This window comes from Ovis aries, chromosome 3 (assembly GCF_016772045.2).
Source record: "Ovis aries strain OAR_USU_Benz2616 breed Rambouillet chromosome 3, ARS-UI_Ramb_v3.0, whole genome shotgun sequence".
NCBI lineage: Eukaryota > Metazoa > Chordata > Mammalia > Artiodactyla > Bovidae > Ovis > Ovis aries.
Genome location: NC_056056.1, coordinates 100161266 through 100178376, shown reverse-complemented (window position 1 = coordinate 100178376; position 17111 = coordinate 100161266). Strand labels below are relative to the sequence as shown.

General features: G+C 51.2%; 1 protein-coding gene across 2 annotated transcripts in view; it reads right to left on the bottom strand.

Moving 5' to 3' along the window:
* Nucleotides 1-17111, bottom strand: part of RFX8 (regulatory factor X8) — a 52190-nt gene that overhangs the window by 10171 nt on the left and 24908 nt on the right. For both annotated transcript variants that reach the window (XM_012173753.5, XM_042246410.2), the window contains 7 exons: nt 16262-16372; nt 14947-15024; nt 10803-10916; nt 9107-9257; nt 6892-6950; nt 5443-5599; nt 4005-4099 (listed from right to left, as the gene is read on the bottom strand). In XM_012173753.5, coding sequence (XP_012029143.3) covers nt 4005-4099; nt 5443-5599; nt 6892-6950; nt 9107-9257; nt 10803-10916; nt 14947-15024; nt 16262-16372 — 765 coding nt within the window. The remainder of the gene's footprint in view (nt 1-4004; nt 4100-5442; nt 5600-6891; nt 6951-9106; nt 9258-10802; nt 10917-14946; nt 15025-16261; nt 16373-17111) is intronic.

Genomic DNA, 17111 nt, shown 5'->3' with positions numbered 1-17111 from the left:
GCTGTATGTGCAGACCAAGGAACTCCCCCACCAGACACACGGCAGCCTTGGGTTGCACTTCTGGTGAATTACAAACTGACAGAGTTGCAGAAGCTCCCCAGCACAGGCTAGGGGGAAGCCCCTGAACCTCCCCTGCGCAGGGACCCCCCCCAGTCTCAACCACAGTCTCCAAGGAAGAGTTGCGGTGACTGGCGAGGAGTAAGGAGGTGCCTTTCCATCTCTGCTTGTCTTCAGCCCCCACTGAGAACTCTCAAAGGACCACTCAGGGCTCTGGGTGGGTGTGGACCTGTAACCAAGCAAGACCCTATGCGGGCGGCCTCCCTGGGACACACCCCTCCACCCCCATATCCTCTGCTGAGGCTCCTTGCTGAAGTACCCAGATGAGAGCATCTTCTGTATTTTTCCTGAGCCTTTCCAATGCTAAACGTCACCAACAAGCGGAAGAAACTAACTACTTACTGATCAGAGCACACAGCCCGCAGGCCTTCCAGTGTCTAAGGATCAGTATCGTTAACTGCCCTGTTATCTCAGCATCAACCAGAGAATTGTGCACAAGCTAATCACACACCCTGAGCCCCGTCCCCTCACTTGGCCCTTGAAAATGCTTTGCTGAAAGCCTCTGGGGAGTTTTGAGCATAAGCCACTCGTTCTCCTTGCATGTCCCTGCAATAAACCTTTCTCTGCTCCAACCTCTGACCTTCCAGTCTGTTCAGCTTCACAATGCATCCTGAACATGAACCTGGGTTTGGAAACAGACTCCCCTTAGCAGGGGCATCCTCTCCTCATGCCTCTGGACCTCCTGGATAGGGGGGCTCTTGGGAGGACCCCTGAGGGGGTTCAGCACACACAAAGATGTCCCTAAACCACCAGAGAAGGCGCAGTGGGCGATTTCAGCCCAACCCCCGAGCTTTCCTCCTCTTGCCATAGCATGACACCTTGGGTTCCCACATTTAGAAATTACTCTTGGGCCCAAACTGCACGAGAACTGGGGGAACCAAATGAAAGACAACACAGCTGAGCGTCTCCCCGTGTTCCAGATGCTAACAACTTGAGATGATTAGTCATCTTGGACATGCCTGAGGCTTCACATTTTAACAGTCTGAGTATTTTATTGACAGTAGTCTTTTTTTTTAATCAGTCAAGCTGTTTTAGAAAAACAACCCCATCAAATGCAGGCAGACAGAAAACCACCGCCTTCCTGAGATGTCTCATTCATGAGGGCTGTGGGGGTGAGGGTGGACACACCATGTCACATGGGCTTGGCCTGGGCTGCTGTGGGGCAGGACTGGTACCCGTGGTTTCAGTGGGCTCGGCTGGGGCACAGCTGAGGCTGCGTGAGTGCCTGAAACAAGGACCAGAGGACAGAGAGCTTCACCCTATTGAACAAATCGGAGTCTCCACAGCTATGCAACTGCGCACGTGACCTCTGGTACAAGTGAGCTCTGCCAAGGACCAAGGAGGAGAAATCAAAACCACGCGGCAGGGCTTCCCTGATGGATCACTGGTAAAGAACCCACCTGCCAACCTAGACACTGGTTTGATCCCTGATCCGGGAAGACCCACATGCTGTGGAGCAGCTACGCCCACGTGCCACGACTACTGAGCCCACGTGCTGCGAGTGCCGAAGCCTGTGCACCCCAGAGCCAGCGCTCTGCCACAGGAGGGGCCACCGCAACTGGCGAGTCGCCCCCGCTCACTGCAACTAGAGAGAGGCCCACGGAGCAAGACCCAGCCAAGAATTAACAGATGAGTAAAATGATTAAAAAGCCCACACAGAATCTGAAAAGATTATTTCTAAGAAGCAAAGAATGAGAATAGACACCTGCCAAGGCTTAGAACCCAGCTATCAAGCTCCTCCCTGGGCTTTCTGCAGGAGGGAGGGATTGGGAAGACCTGTTGTTGGAGACTTCTGGAGAAAACTCGAGTCACCTTCTGGTTCCAGGCCCTCCAGGGCTCTCTGCTGCAGCGATGTCTCCCCTCTTCCCTAGACTGGTCCCCTGCTTTCCCTATGCCCACTCCACTCCTGCCGACCTCTCTCAGGAATGCTGTCTCCCTTTCTCAGCTTAATTTACTCTTACCTGCCCTTCGCCTCCTAGTCAAGCCCATTCCCAGATGCCTTAGCTTTCAGAGGGGGGTGTCTTCATGGGCAGAAGGCATTTGGGGCCTGGTGCTGGGGTTCCCCAAATAGCATTGTCAGCTCCGACAGGGTGACTGGAAGCAGCCTTTGGCAGGAGGTACTGTCTGGAGGAGGCCTCTTCCATTCTGTCATTAACCTCGAACCAGGCACCACCCCCCCTCCCCACCTCCCTGGCTCTGCCCTGCTCATTTCCTGCCCAAGCACACCTTTCAGACCTTTTGATCATGCAGTGCTTTGCCTGACCTACTGCTTCTTTCCGCAGATTAAAGAAGTAGAAATGAAGAGTAAGAATCAACAGATGACCAGATCTCTTTCCCAGCTTCCCCTTCAGTAATCTTCTGAACAAACTGTGTGAACAAGAAAGCATCTACAGAGAAGGAAATGGTAAGCAACTCCAGTATTCTTGCCTGGAGAATCCCACGGACAGAGGAGGCTGGCGGCCTACAGTCTACGGGGTTGCAAAGAGTCGGACAGGACCGAAGTACACATTCACATGACAAAAAATAAAAGGAGAGAGAGAGAGAGAGAGACCGCCAGGAGCGGACGAGGCTGCACACAAGCCTGCATGCCGTGGAGGACGGGGAGGACCCTTCCCTCCTCTTCTCAGCGATTAACTGAGATCACTTCCCCATTTTCCTTTAAAGACGTTCAGGGCCAAGCAGAATCTCTAGAGGTGGTTTTGGGGACACCGAGTTTCATCATCTCAATCCAGACTGCAAGCATTCTGATCAAAACCAATTTTCTTCTCTACCAACATTTGCTTCACTCCAGTATTGATTTTTGAGCAGTGAGCGGCTGAACCTGATTCAGTACTGTGACTTTCTGATCCCGGTGATGACGACAATCAAGCCAAAGGGTGTACTGAACCCAAGGGACATGTCTGTCAGAAGGACCAAACCCACCCACATCCAAAACCTATTCATGCTGGCTTTCATGAACCCAAGCCTGATGCTTTACTGGGACTGTATGTAAAACCCCCATATGAGCACCGTTCTCCCTGAGAAAGGGAGTATTTCCTGCCATATCAGTAAACAAGGATGTCACGGTCATCAGTGATTCCAGCCCTCCAAATGTGTATTCCTGAGCCCTAAGGGCACCAAGGAAGGAAAAGAATAGCTGCAATCTGGCATCCACAAGGCTGCAGCCATTCCCTACGGTGAGTCCTGAGGAACTCTGGGTGTGGAAAACACAGGATTCTGGCCCCAGATAGCTGAGATGCATATGAGCGGAATGATTTCAGAAAGCCCAGACTCTTGCATCTTCCATACACAGAAAAGCACTAAATTGCTTAACTTGGGATATCTGGTTTTCTTTAATTCACAAAATGCTTTTGATGTTCCGATTACCTGCCCTTTGTTGCAAATGTCTATATAACCTGACTCTTCCCTCTGCCTCCTTGCAGCAGCTCTCTCAGGGTCATTTGAGATGCTGTCTCCCAGGCTTGAAGTCCTGAAAATTTCTGCTGAATTAAACATAACTCTCAACTTTTAGGTTGTGACTTTATTTTTAAGTCAATATCTGTCAATGGACAAACCTATCTCCCTCCTAAACACTCCTGCTTGGTGTTCACATACTCACAAGGGCAAACACACTCACACTTACCTGCCTACACCCACCCACACACATGCTCACCCATGCACACACGTGCCACTTGCAAGCAAATACACACACACTTGTATGATGTACAAGCCTCTGAGATATTACTTCCCTGTCCTGAAGTGCCATACCCACCATGACACACTTTTGTCCAGAACCCCAGAGAAAACCCTTTCCCTTTGCACCAGGTCCTGAGCACTCAGTGCTATAATATAGCTAGAATGACCAACACTTACTTCTTCTCTTTTTTAAAAAAAATATGTTTTTGTACCTGGAAGACAAATTCTTGGAGATTTGAAGACAGACAATTCATGAATACACTGAGATCTGTTGACGTCCCCAGCAAAGAAATTAAACTGCTCAAACCTATCAACAGACAAAACAAACCAAAAGATGGTGAGCCATGCGGCAGAATTTCCCAGTAGGTATTTGTATACCAGGTAACCTAGGGGACCACATCCTCACAGCAGTTCAAAGGCATTCCCTGGGGCCTCACACTCATTGTGAACACAAAGGATGCCTTCTTGGGTGGGATGTGTCACCCCAGGTCGACTGGTTCAGAGCTCTGTGCTCCTGCCTTCCAGCGACCCCCTCTGCTCCTTGTTAAAATGGGAAGAAAGATTTTGAAATCGTAACTACACCTTGTAATTATGCAGAACTTGGCTCCAAGTGAGCTCACTGCATGATACAGACATGACCTCACCCATCCCCACTGTTTTTATAAAGGGGATGAAGGACATCAAAGCCGCTGAGGGATGTTAGGTGCCTTGCCGGGGACTGTGGACTCTGTCAGCACAGACCTGAGGGGTGGAGGCTGGGAAGTGATGAGGGACCTGGGGCCCCCACCTGTGCAGGCAGCAGTGGGGGAGAGAGGGCAGAAGGACAGCCTTTGGTCCCCCCAGCTGAGTGCCACCACACGCCAGGAAGATTTGGAAACCCAATGGACTGCCTCGGCCCTGGCAGAGGCCCCACAAGGCTCCATCCGGAAGTATTTCCAGGCACACCTCAAGCATTCACCTCTCAGGTGTCATGCTGTCTCCCTGCCGATCTGTGCCCCCTTGGAGAGACACACAGGAGGCCATCAGGAGCCAGGGAGCCCCTGGAAGGCTGGCACGCACTTGGCGGGGGAGGCCTTATGCCTCCTGGGTCTCTCTGAGCTTGGGCTGAGGGTGAGAGCAAGGTTTGGGAAGTCACCTGGGATTTCTAGCGGAGTCAGTGGCCTGGGAGGGGGGTTTCCGTAGCCCTGAGGTCTACTGGGTTCAGTGCATGCTTTTCAGATGCTGGTATGGTTGGAGGGGAGTCTCCTGGGGGAGGATCTGGGATTTGGGACAGCCGGTTAGCAGGGAGCAGGGAGATCTTCAAGGGACAGACGAGAGGTGGGGGAGGGGCTACTTATGAAGAACTGCTGGTGTTTAGCTGCTAGGTACGTCCGACTCTTTGCAACCCCATGAACTGTAAGCCCGCCAGGCTCCTCTGTCCATGGGATTTCCCAGCCAAGAATACTGGAGTGGGTTGCCATTTCCTTCTCCAGAAGATATTCCTGACCCAGGAATTGAACCCGTGTCTCCTACATTGGCAGACGGATTCTTTACCACTGAGCCACCATGGAAGCCCCCAGTTAGTTCAGCAGATTCATATACTGGGGATGGCCACGCCAGCCCCGATCATATACCAAACACTGCACAGAGCAGCGGCTGAAGGAGGATTACATTTCATCTCTGTGTTCTCTCCCAGGACATCGGCGCTGCTCAGGTCCCTGGACAGGACTTTCTGGGAAATATCCAAAACGCCCTGATGGAAGATGGTGCATAGATCCGACTTCAGGATGCTGACCCTTCTGGTGTTTCTCAGCACCATCCTCATGGTCTGAAGACAAAGGCACACACAACACTTACTGAAATCTCATCATCATACTGGGGCTTGATGCCCCCCTCTCCAAATTACCATGATTTTGTAGTTATCAAAGAGAAAGAAAACTGGATTGGGGGTATTGCCCACTAAAATGGAATCCCAGCTGACAATGAAAATGTCTGAATTTCCCACATTCGACAACTGCCTTTCTGAAATGCAGCATTTGGAACGCTTCTGCTTGGGGGCAGGTGGGTCTCAGGGCCTGTGGCGCCTCCTCTCCCAGCCACTTATCCTCCGTGCCCCCAGCAAGGAGCCTGAATGCTCCAGAGGGAGAACCAGTGGGTGACTCGGGGTCTACAAGGCAAGTGTGTTTCTCAAAAGCAAAAGGTGGGCGGACTCTACAGGGTAGCCGAGGGGACACAGAAGCCGTGCCTTTTCTTCCCCTGGGAGCCCTGGGCAGTGAATTTGGCCTCCAGTGCCCAAGGGGATGCTTCCCTGGTGGCTCAGCAGTAAAGGATCAGCCTGCCGATGCAGGAGACGCAGGAGATAGGGGTTCAGTCCTTGTGTCAGGAAGATCCCCTGGAGAAGCGAATGGAAACCCACTTGCCTGGAGGACCCCATGGACAGAGGATCCTGGCGGGCTACAGTTCATGCAGTCACAAAGAGTCGGACACAAATGGGCACACGCATGCACACGCAAGGGGACGATCCAATCCCTTCCACACTCAGGGTCTGTAGGACGGGAGGTGGGTCACCCGTATCCCTGCCCCAGGAGCAGGCGCTCCAGTCACTTCAGTTTTATGGAGAGGAAACGGGCCCTCGGGTACTAAGAAACCCCCCCCCCCACCCCCCGCCCGGGGAACACTGAATCGCTGGCTCTGAGCAGGGCTGGCTCTGGAGCCTGAGGTGGCTGCTGCAGACGGGTTGGAATGGAGGCTGTGCTGCAGAGCCGTGACCATCAGCCCTTGAGCACAGAACGGGGAACCAGCTGGAGGAGCTGGGTCTGGGGAAGAAGTTCTGTGCCAGGAGGATGGAGACTGTCAAAGGCGGGCCTGGCTGGACGCCTCCCTGCCCGGGGCTGCTTTAGGGCAGAGGACTGGTCCCAGGCTCTGTCCCCATCTGCTGCCATGGGATTTCAGAACAGATTCCAGAATCTTTTCTCTGGCTCCTCTCCCCCTGCCTCTAACATTGAAGCTGCGTGGTCACGCAAGACAGAGAAGGTCAGAGCCCAGAACCTGGTGGCCCCAACACACACCTGGGTGGGTGGGGGGCCAGGACAGGGCCCAGGGGACACTCAGGAAACCTACCTTCGCCATGTTGGAAAGGTATGTCTTTCTTCTTAGCCTTTTGACAAACACAGTAACCTCTGTCAAGAGCAATACACACGGCCATTATTGATCCTATAACTTCAAGTTCACATGACTGACTAGGGGCAGGGAAAGGGAGCAGGCAGGGAGAGGAGGCGCACACAGGTGGTGCCCACAGCTGGCACATCTGTCTGCCCAGAATGGCACAGCTGCCTGCCTGCCCCGCACAGCCAGGCCCCCAGTACCCTTGCCTCCCTTGCCCTTTCCCACATGGCTCTAGATCCTCTGGGGGCAAGGTGTGCTCTCCCACCCCCAATTCTAGAAAAATGGTGTCAGCAGCACCTGCCTCCTGGGCTCTGTGCAGGTGACCATTTTGCCCAGGAACTCTGAGTTCCTCTTTGCATGCTCTGCTTGGGAAATGACCAGAAATGCGAAAATGAGAGAGGGGGACGCCCTCCTGGATGGACTTATTCACTCATTATATTCATGCGTTCATTCCCGGGGATACTCCCTCCAGCGCCTTCACAGCTGGAGGAAGGAGAGCGACCTCCACTGTCCAGGGGGCTCTGGCTAAGGACGGGTCACCAAGGCACAGTCTCCCACCAGCAGGGCAAGAGCTCATGGCAACATAAGCCATGGGGAGAAAGGAGCGAAGGCTTCTTGGGGTAGAAAGTGTCGGGAGCAGCTCCACCTGGAAGTGGATCTTCAGTCTGGTCTTAACATGTAAGCAGGAGTTGGCCAGGCAAGGGGTTGGGGTAGGCCGATGGGGTACAAACAGCAGCAGGAACGAAGGCTTCTTGGGCACGAGTCAGGAGTCTCTGGGGAGCACCAGTGGGTGCTGGAGGTCCCTGGGGGCAGGTGAGCGGGGATGGGTCAGAGGTCAAGCAGTGAAGGAGCGTGGCCCACCCACATAACGGGGACATGGTGATCACACAATCTGGGCCTGTGAGTTTCCAAGTGGGTCAAACAGGGATCAACACAGCCAGAGGTGCTGGGGGTGATGGGAGGGGAGGGCCGTGTGACCAAGGAGAGTGAGGCTGGAGGCAGGACCATCTGAGTGGAAGCTACTGAAGAGCCTGGGGCGGAGGGATAAGAGCCGGAGGGCAGGATGAGGGCAGGTGGGGAAGCGGCCACCGGAAAACGGGACCCCTATCCTGGGCCCCCTTTCCCAGCATGCACCAGACCTCACTGTTCTCTCTGGGGGACCCTTCCTGCCTCATTCCTGACTGGTGATCGCTTGCCCTGGGCCTGTGAGTTTCCAAATGGGTCAAACAGGGATCAATGCAGCCAGGGGTGCTGGGGGTGCCAGGGGGTGAAGATAAGGCATGGCCCGTTCTGTGGGCCCTCGGGGGAGATGGCACACACAGGGTGCCAGGGAGGCGGACTTGCAGCACGGAGGGGAATAGGTGGGGAGGGCTGGGCGCTGGGAGAGGCCTGAGCTGCCCAGAAGGGTGGGGCTGGGCGGGGAGAGCTAGAGGCGATGATGGAGAACCTCACAAAGGCAGGAGGGGGAGACAAGGGTATTTCCAGGACCATAAAAGACACTGTCCATCCAGAGGGCGTGTGCTGGAGTTTATGAGGGCCATGGCGTCGAAGGGACACCAACAGTCAGCTTCAGAAAGGCCTGGAGCGGCCGCTGCAGGCTTGAGCAGACCAACAGCCTCCTGCGTTCACACTCCACATGGGCGTGAACGTCTGGAGGCCTGGAGCGTGGGCAAGTTGGGCCTTGGGAGGAATTTCTAAGGAGGGAGCAAAACTCTTGGAGCCTCGTGGGGCCTGAGCAGAGCACAGAGAGGCCAGGAAGCTCGTTGGCCCTGCTTGGGTGGGCAGTGAGCCAAGGATGGTGGAGCTGGTTGGCCTCCCCCTTGCCCTTTTCTACCTCCCCACCCCCTTGGCCCTGCTTGGGGAATCAGCAAGAGGGTTTGGATGGATCAACACATGCCTCCCTGATGGGCATTATAGGAAAAGCTGAGAAAGCCGAAGCGGCCAGGACTTGTGGACTGCACTTTAGTGCACGAGGGCAAAGTGACACCAGAGGGGAGAGGGGGACTTCCCTGGCAGCCCAGTGGTCAAGACTTCATGCTTCCATGGCAGGGGGTGCGGGTTTGATTCCTAGCTGGGGAACTAAGATCCTATATGCCTCAGGCTGCAGTAGAGGGGAGACGACCTACCCCACGTGGAATTCAAAGAATCCATGTTCTCCATGGAAACCCACCTTTGAGTTTGGAGATCTGTAAGAGGGCTGGAAAGCCCTCCAGAGCAGAGAGGAGCCACAGCTTGAATTTCTTACTAAACAACCGGACAGATTTCAAATACTGAATAGAAACATCTTCCAAAAAGTCATGGAGGAGAACGTCCTCAATTCCCTACAACAGAAGTGATAAGACACATGGCCGCCAGCCAGTGCGGGCAGCCTCCGATTACAAGAGGCCAGGGGTCACGTGAGCCACAGCCCGAGAGAGGGGCCCCCACCCAGCTAAGGACGCAGCCACCACGTAGCCTTCGCTGCTGCCCACTGGGTAGGAGAGCAGGCTGGAGAGGCTGGAATCAGAACTCTGAAAGATTTCAAAATATTGAGGACAGATTCACAAATGTATACAACATGAATGCTGGCTGAGACTGGTTTTGGTTTTGAGGTCAAACCAAAATATTTAAGGGCTGAACCCAACCTCAAGTTTTCAACCTTTGTGTTAAAATTTTAGAAGCCCCAATTTTTTTTTCCCTAAAAACAAATATAAAATAAAAGGTAAAAGTTCATGACAAGCTTAAGGAAAGTACATTTCACTCCAGAAATTATATGTAATTGACCCCCAAACTACAATTAATCATTCTAGACAAAGAGTTCAAAAAACAAACCTACAAACCCCAGAAGTTGTGTACAATCCAAAGCAACGACTCCAATTACCTATTTTTAAAAGTCCTCTTTTGTTAAAATATCAGAGTAAGGACTCTGACTCAATTCGGGGTTCACTGAATTGAGTCACTGGACCCCCCAGTCATGCTGTGTCCATCCCTCTTTCTAATTTGTCTGTCTTCCTCGCTGAAGTCATCGGATCTCTCAATCCAACCTTCCTCCCTTGTCACCTTGACTGTGGCAAAGCCTCTTCTCCACCCTCTGCTCCAATAATACGGCATCCAATGTCACTGCCAACCCACCGTCTCCTCAGGAAGTCCGTGTCCCACAGGGCGAGTGAGGCAGTAAGTCCGGTCACAGCGGCCTTCCCGCCCTGTGGCGCCTGTGGCCACCCTCTGCCTCTGCCTGCCCCACGTGCTCCTCCACGTGTGTTCTCCTCCGTGTCCAGTCCGTGGAATTTCTCCTTTCCTGCAAGACTTGCCGGCAACACGGCCTTCTCTGGAAAGCCCCCTCCAGGCATCTCTGTTCTTCCTTTGAGCACCCAGAACAGTCCAATCACACTGTGTTCTAGAACTTTCCATACTGTATCACACTCACTGGCTTTTTCTCTACACGAGGTCACTCGGATTCTCAGTGAATTCAGAAAGGAAAACTGAGTCTGAGGGAAAGCGCTAAGGCTCCTGGTCCATTGGCCCCACCACTGATTGCTCAGAAGATCTGAGATCCAGGGACACCCCAGAGGGCGAGGGCGGTGGCCCTAACCCCAGTGTGAGCACGCTGAGTCGCTACAGTCATGTCTGACTTTTCTGCAACTCCATGGACTGCAGCCCGCCAGGCTTCTCTGTCCATGGAATTTTTCAGGCAAGAGTATTGGAGTGGGCTGCTGTTTCCTTCTCCAGGAGATCTTCCTGAACCCAGGGATCAACCCCACCTCTCCTGCGTCTCCTGCACTGGCAGGCAGGTTTGTTACCACCAGCAGCGCCACCTGGGAAGCCCCCAGCACTGGGTGCCAACTTCTGGACAGGACACAAGCCAGCACCTGGAAGGAACAGCCTACCTTGTACAGCTGCACGTCGTAGCTCTTAAGGAGCTGGCACACGTCAGGCAGAGACAGGAGCATCACTGTGTCTTGCTGCAGAGACTTCCAGAAGGACATCAGCAAGTCCTCCACCTGACGTGAGGGACAGAACATAGCTCTGAGCCCTGCTTTTGTGCCTGGTGAGACCAGTCCTCCACAGGCAGTTCATCAACCCCGAACGGTAACTGGATGAATTTCATTCCAATCCATGGAAAGCTTTGCCAGTCGGCTTTTCCAAGCTGTATTTAATGTATCGTATTTTACTTTTAAAAATGTTTATCTAAGTAAGTAAATCTCATTATTAATTAATAAATAGAGTGAGTGAAGTTGCTCAGTCATGTCCGACTCTTTGCAACCCTGTGGACTGTAACCTACCAGGCTCCTCTGTCCATGGGATTTTCCAGGCTTTATAAATGATATTTATTAATAAATAATAATTTTATCTATAATATAATTAAGACCTGCTCCAGGTCTCAGTTGTGGCACACAGGATCTTTTAGTTGCAGCATGCGAATGCTTAGGGCTTCTTGGTGCCTCAGATGTTAGAGAGTCTGCCTGCAATGCAGGAGACCCAAGTTCGATCCCTGGGTTGGGAAGGTCCTCTGGAGAAGGGAATGACAACCCACTCCAGCATTCTTGCCTGGAGAATCCCACAGACAGAGGAGCCTGGCGGGCTACAGTCCATGGGGTTGCAGAGCCAGACACGACTGAGCGACTAACTTCCACTTTCATGCAAACTCTTAGTGTGCCTTGTGGGATCTAGTTTCCTGACCAGGGATGGAACCCAGGCCTCCGGCCTTGGGAGCACACAGTCTTTGCCACTGGAGCATTAAGGAAGGTCTCCCAAGCTGTATTTTAGAGTGATTTTACATCCATCAGAGGGCACCTGCTGGGTGGGTGGAAGACTGGTCCTGAAGCAGTTTTCTAGAAAGAAGGCTGATTATGATAACAAGGGGGCTCTACTGATTACTGTAGGAGGAAGATAGGGCCCTGGGGGCACAAAGCAGAGCTCAGAATACATTTTCAGTGACGGACTGACCCCTTCAATTACTTTCAGCTCAGGAAGACGTGTAACCATATATAACCCAAGATATATTGCCTCCTCCTTGACATCACGTTGGAATTCACCTACGACAGTTCAGTTCTGTTCAGTCACTCAGTCGTGTCCAACTCTTTGTAGACTGCAGCACGCCTGGCTTCCCTGTCCATCACCAACTCCCGGAGCTTACTCAAACTCATCTCCATCAAGTCGGTGATGCCATTCAACCATCTCATCCTCTGTCATCCCCTTCTTCTGCCTTCAATCTTTTCCAGCATCAGGGTCTTTTCAAATGAGTTAGCTCTTCGCATCAGGTGGCCAAAGTATTGGAGTTTCAGCTTCAGCGTCAGTCCTTCCAGTGAATACTCAGGACTGATTTCCGTCAGGACGGACTGGTTGGATCTCCTTGTTGTCCAAGGGACTCTCAAGAGTCTTTTCCAACATTACAGTTCAAAAGCATCAGTTTTTTGGCGCTCAGCTTTCTTTATAGTCCAGCTCTCACATCCATACAAGACTACTGGAAAAACCATAGCTTTGACTAAGGACAGTGCCGGCTGAAGGGTGCCAGTGTGATTCTACAAAGGGTACTTCTTTTTATTATTGGCAAAATATTTATTCATTTTAAAGTGAAATGGCATTTTATCATGATCTGGGTTAATGCTATAAATCTTGATAAAAGAGCCTATACTTCCATAAATAGTGTATTTGCCACTTTATTCTGAGTGTACCTCCTGAAAGCCAGCTGCATCTTTTTAACTTTGTATTTTGTATTGGCGTCTAGCCAGTTAATAGTGCTGTGATAGTTTCAGGTGGACAGCAAAGGGACTCAGCCACGTATACACGTGTCCATTCTTCCCCGAGCCTAAGGAGCCTTCTTTAAAGACTTCTGTTGAGGAACAAAATGGCAGGGCCCTGCCTTTACTTCCTCCCGTGCGGATCTGGTGGCCCATCTGAGTTGCCAGCTCATGAAGACTCTGGCCTTCTGAGATTTCTGCAGCTCAGATATCCTGAGGCAACACAGTACTGACTCCAGGTACTCCAAGAACCCCAGACTCTTACGCTGTCTCTTCTGTGTAGGCTGTGAGTGCTGACCCCGGAGTACCTGATTTGAAAACCTCTTCAAATTTCTGTTCAAAAGAAGACATCTCCAAAGAGACTCAGGTATTTAATGAGAAAGACAAGAACGGGCTGAGCAGGGTGGAGTAATCCTTTGACCCCCAGGCTGGAGGCTCCTGGGGCTCATGGGTCTGGATGAGACAGCACTGTGTCAGCCCACCCCTCGTCCCGCCTCCCACGTTCCGAGTCATCCATCCCGGTTCGCCTGCTACAGAAATATTTCTCTGATTTGTCCCTCTTTCTCTCTGATGTCATTGTCACTGTTCCCGACCCAGCCCTCCTTCCTTCTCACCTTGACTGTGGCAAAACCTCCTCTCCACCCTCTGCTCGCATAATATGGCATCTGATGTCACCGCCAACCCACCGTCTTCTCAGTAAGTCAGAGTTTCCCACGGGGCCGGTGAGATAATAAATCCGGTCCTAGCGACCTTCCTGTCCTGGGACGCCTGTGACCACCCTCTGCCTCTGTGTGCACCATGCGTTCCTCCCAGAATCCCTCTTCTCCCTCATGTAGCGTCTGTTGGACTTCTGCTTTTCTATGAGACTCGCCGGCAACATGGCCTCTTCCAGGGAAACTTCTCCAGGCATCTCTGTTTTTCTTCCCTTGGGAGCCGAGAACAGTCCGATCACACCGTGTTCTAGAACTTTCTGTACTGTATCACACTCATTGGCTTACACTGTTCCTTTCAGTACCAGACTATCAGCTTTTCAAGACTCCAAGGGAGTACCCTCTTTGTTCCAGATATGGTGCTGGTCACAGGGTAAGTATTCAATTTGTACTTGAAGAAGCATCATAGACAAGAAGGAGTGGATTGGATATTCAACTTGGGGGGTGTTTATAACATGGTGTTAATAGGCCAGGGGTCACTCTGAAGACAGCCTGGTCCCTCCTTCAGGCCAATGTTTTCTACAAAGCATGAAATGCCTTCATGCTGAGTAAATATCATCTCCCAAAGCGGAAGTGCTTAGAACACTGAAGCCTCAGAAGTTTAAATGTGCACTTGCTTCTCTGGATTTTCATTTTATATGGTAAAAGATAGAATGGCTAAAAGATTTCTTCCTGCCTTTCATGGACAATTCTAGAATACAACCCACTCTTGATGATTCCCATGTCAGAGCACCCTGCTTCAAACTGTCTTGTGCGTTGCTGCTGCTGCTGCTAAGTGGCTTCAGTCGTGTCTGACTCTGTGCGACCCCATAGACGGCAGCCCACCAGGCTCCCCCGTCCCTAGGACTCTCCAGGCAAGAACACTGGAGTGGGTTGCCATTTCCTTCTCCAATGCATGAAAGTGAAAAGTGAAAGTGAAGTCGCTCAGTCGTGTCCGACTCTTCACTACCCCATGGACTGTAGCCCACCAGGCTTCTCCATCCATGGGATTTTCCAGGCAAGAGTACTGGAGTGGGGTGCCATTGCCTTCTCCATGCATTAGCATGTATCAGTAACAGCTCTGAAAACCATCACTGAGAATCCCGATGTAAATAAAGTTGTTGTTCTTTAGTTGCTAAATTGTGTCCAATTCTTTGGCAACCCATGAGCTGTAGCCAACCAGGCTCCTCTGTCCATGGGATTTCCCAGTCAAAAATACAGGAGTGGGTTGCCATTTTCTTTTCCAGGGGATCTTCCTGACCCAGGAATAGAACCCATGTTTCCTGCCTCTCCTGCATGGGCAGGCAGATTCTTTACCACTGAGCCATCAGTACTTTGCTTCAGATCAGCTGGAATGAGGATCTAAAAATAGCTGAGTTTATATTTAAAGTGTAAAATTATCCATATGAGCACCTTGGAAAATTTCCAGATGATTAAACTGAATAAAAATATCACCTTCAAGAGCTCACTGACTATAAAACAGCTGCATTCTAAGCACTTTAGTGCGATGAATTCCTGCTCCACATCCCTTGAGGGGTCTCTTCAAGCAGAAAGGTTAAGAACAAATCATAAATGCTTGCGTTTTGTAGATAAAACCCTACCCTCTCGAGTTCTTGGTTCCTCACATATTGCAAAATGTCTTGACAGCAGTTGCAGTATTCATCAGCAAGAAAGGTCACCTGGGAGAATACAGAGAGTCGTTTCAGCTTGCAGCCCACTTCTAGCATTACCTGTTTCTCACAGACCTTGCCGAGGCCCTAGTGTGTGTCAGCCGCTCAGCTGTCTCTGGCTCTTTGCAACCCCGTGGCCTGTAGGCCACCAGGCTCCTCTGTCCATGGAATTCTCCAGGCAAGAATACTGGAGTGGGTTGCCATGTTCTTCTCCAGGGGATCTTCCTGACCCAGGGATTGAACCCAGGTCTCCTGCATTGCAGGCCCTATAATAATATTATCTGGCTGTGACATTAGCCAAACTCTTTCCTGGGGCCGTGTGTTTTTACTGATAGTTATGTGAAGTGGTACCCCACTCCAGTATTCTTGCCTGGAGAATCCCATGGACAGAGGAGCCTGGTGGGGTACAGTCCATGATGTCACAAGAGTCAGACATGACTGAGCGACATTTTCATTTCATGTGGAGTAATGCATAACTTGTGACCACCATGGTGGGTCAGAAGGTTAAGCGTCTGTCTACAATGTGGGAGACCTGGGTTCGATCCCTGGGTCGAGAAGATCCCCTGGAGAAGAACATGGCAACCCACTCCAGTATTCTTGCCTGGAGAATTCCATGGACAGAGGAGCCTGGTAGGCTACAGTCCATGGGGTCGAAAAGAGTTGGACACGACTGAGTGAGTTCACTTTTTCAACTAAAATTGAAGTCGCTTCATTTTTGATGCCATAACATTTACTTCCGGGTCTGTACCACCCACTCTAAAGACCACCGATCTTTGCCACCTTTCCCTCTAAAGCCCCATCTCCCCTTCCACATGCCCCCAGACTCAGTTGCTAGAAAATGCACAGACCTGTTTCTTGCTCTGTGATGGAGACCCTTATTCTAGAATGTGACATGATCCCAGGTGGAGTCTTTTTATAGGGCATGAGGAGAAGCCCTGAATTTCCTGACCATCACCCAGCCCAGGAGGGAATGACAGTCCTCACGGGCCTGGCAGAAGGCAAATCTTAGTCCATTTCGTACAACTGTGGTCACTGGCAGACTGAGAAGCCATTTACTGCCCCAGGCAGCAAGGCACGGAGCATTAGTCTCCCTCATGTGTGCAAACTTACTGTTAAAAAAAAAATTTTTTTTTTTCCCCACACTGTGTAGTATGTGAAACTTCCCAACCAGGGATCAAATTCATGTCCCCTGCAGTGGAAGCACAGACTCTCAACCACTAGACCATCAGGGAAGTCCCAAGCCTACCGTGTGGTAGGAGTATTTCTTTGCCAGTTCCTGCTCCCAGAATGGACATCTCCTGAATTCAGATGAAGGGGATCCAACAGGTTCTGTCTTGATCGGTGAATGACTGTCACCCTAAAACCATTTTCACACAGATTATTTCTTCGAGTCAGATGATAATTATTCACTGCTGCTATAGGTTAATCTTTCATCCACACCCCTGGGGACTTTCTTGATCCCAGCAACCATTCCCTCTTGTTTCACTGCAAATGATACTAACCTTCCTCTATAAGACTATACTCTCTAGTCATCAAGGAGCAATTAGGATTTAATATTTCACATATTTAATATTTCAAAATGGCCTTGCATTACAAATGTTCTATGTGCGTGTGCGTGCTAAATCGCTTCAGTCATGTCCAACTCTTTGGGACCCCATGGACTGTAGCCCGCCAGGCTCCTCTGTCCATGGGACTCTCCAGGCAAGAATACTGCAGTGGGTTGCCAAGCCCTCCTCCAGTGGATCTTCCCAACCCAGGGATCAAACCCATGTCTGTCTCTTGCACTGGCAGGTGGGTTCTTCACTAGTGCCACCTGGGAAGCCCACAAAGGCAGTATAGTAACAATAAAAAGACTACCTATGAAAAATCCGATGCCATAAACACATTCTACAATGCTTGTCTACATGGTCGTCCACCCTTGAACTACAACCATCTCCTGTCTGTGTCACCGTCCCTGGATTACAGAAATGGTCAGTCACATATAAAATCTCAGGGCCGAATAAACAAGGAAAGTGAGGGGCACTGACTTTCCTTTCGAAGAACAGATTACAGAGTGCAAAACATTTTCATTAAGAATGGAAAAAGGCAACGCAGCA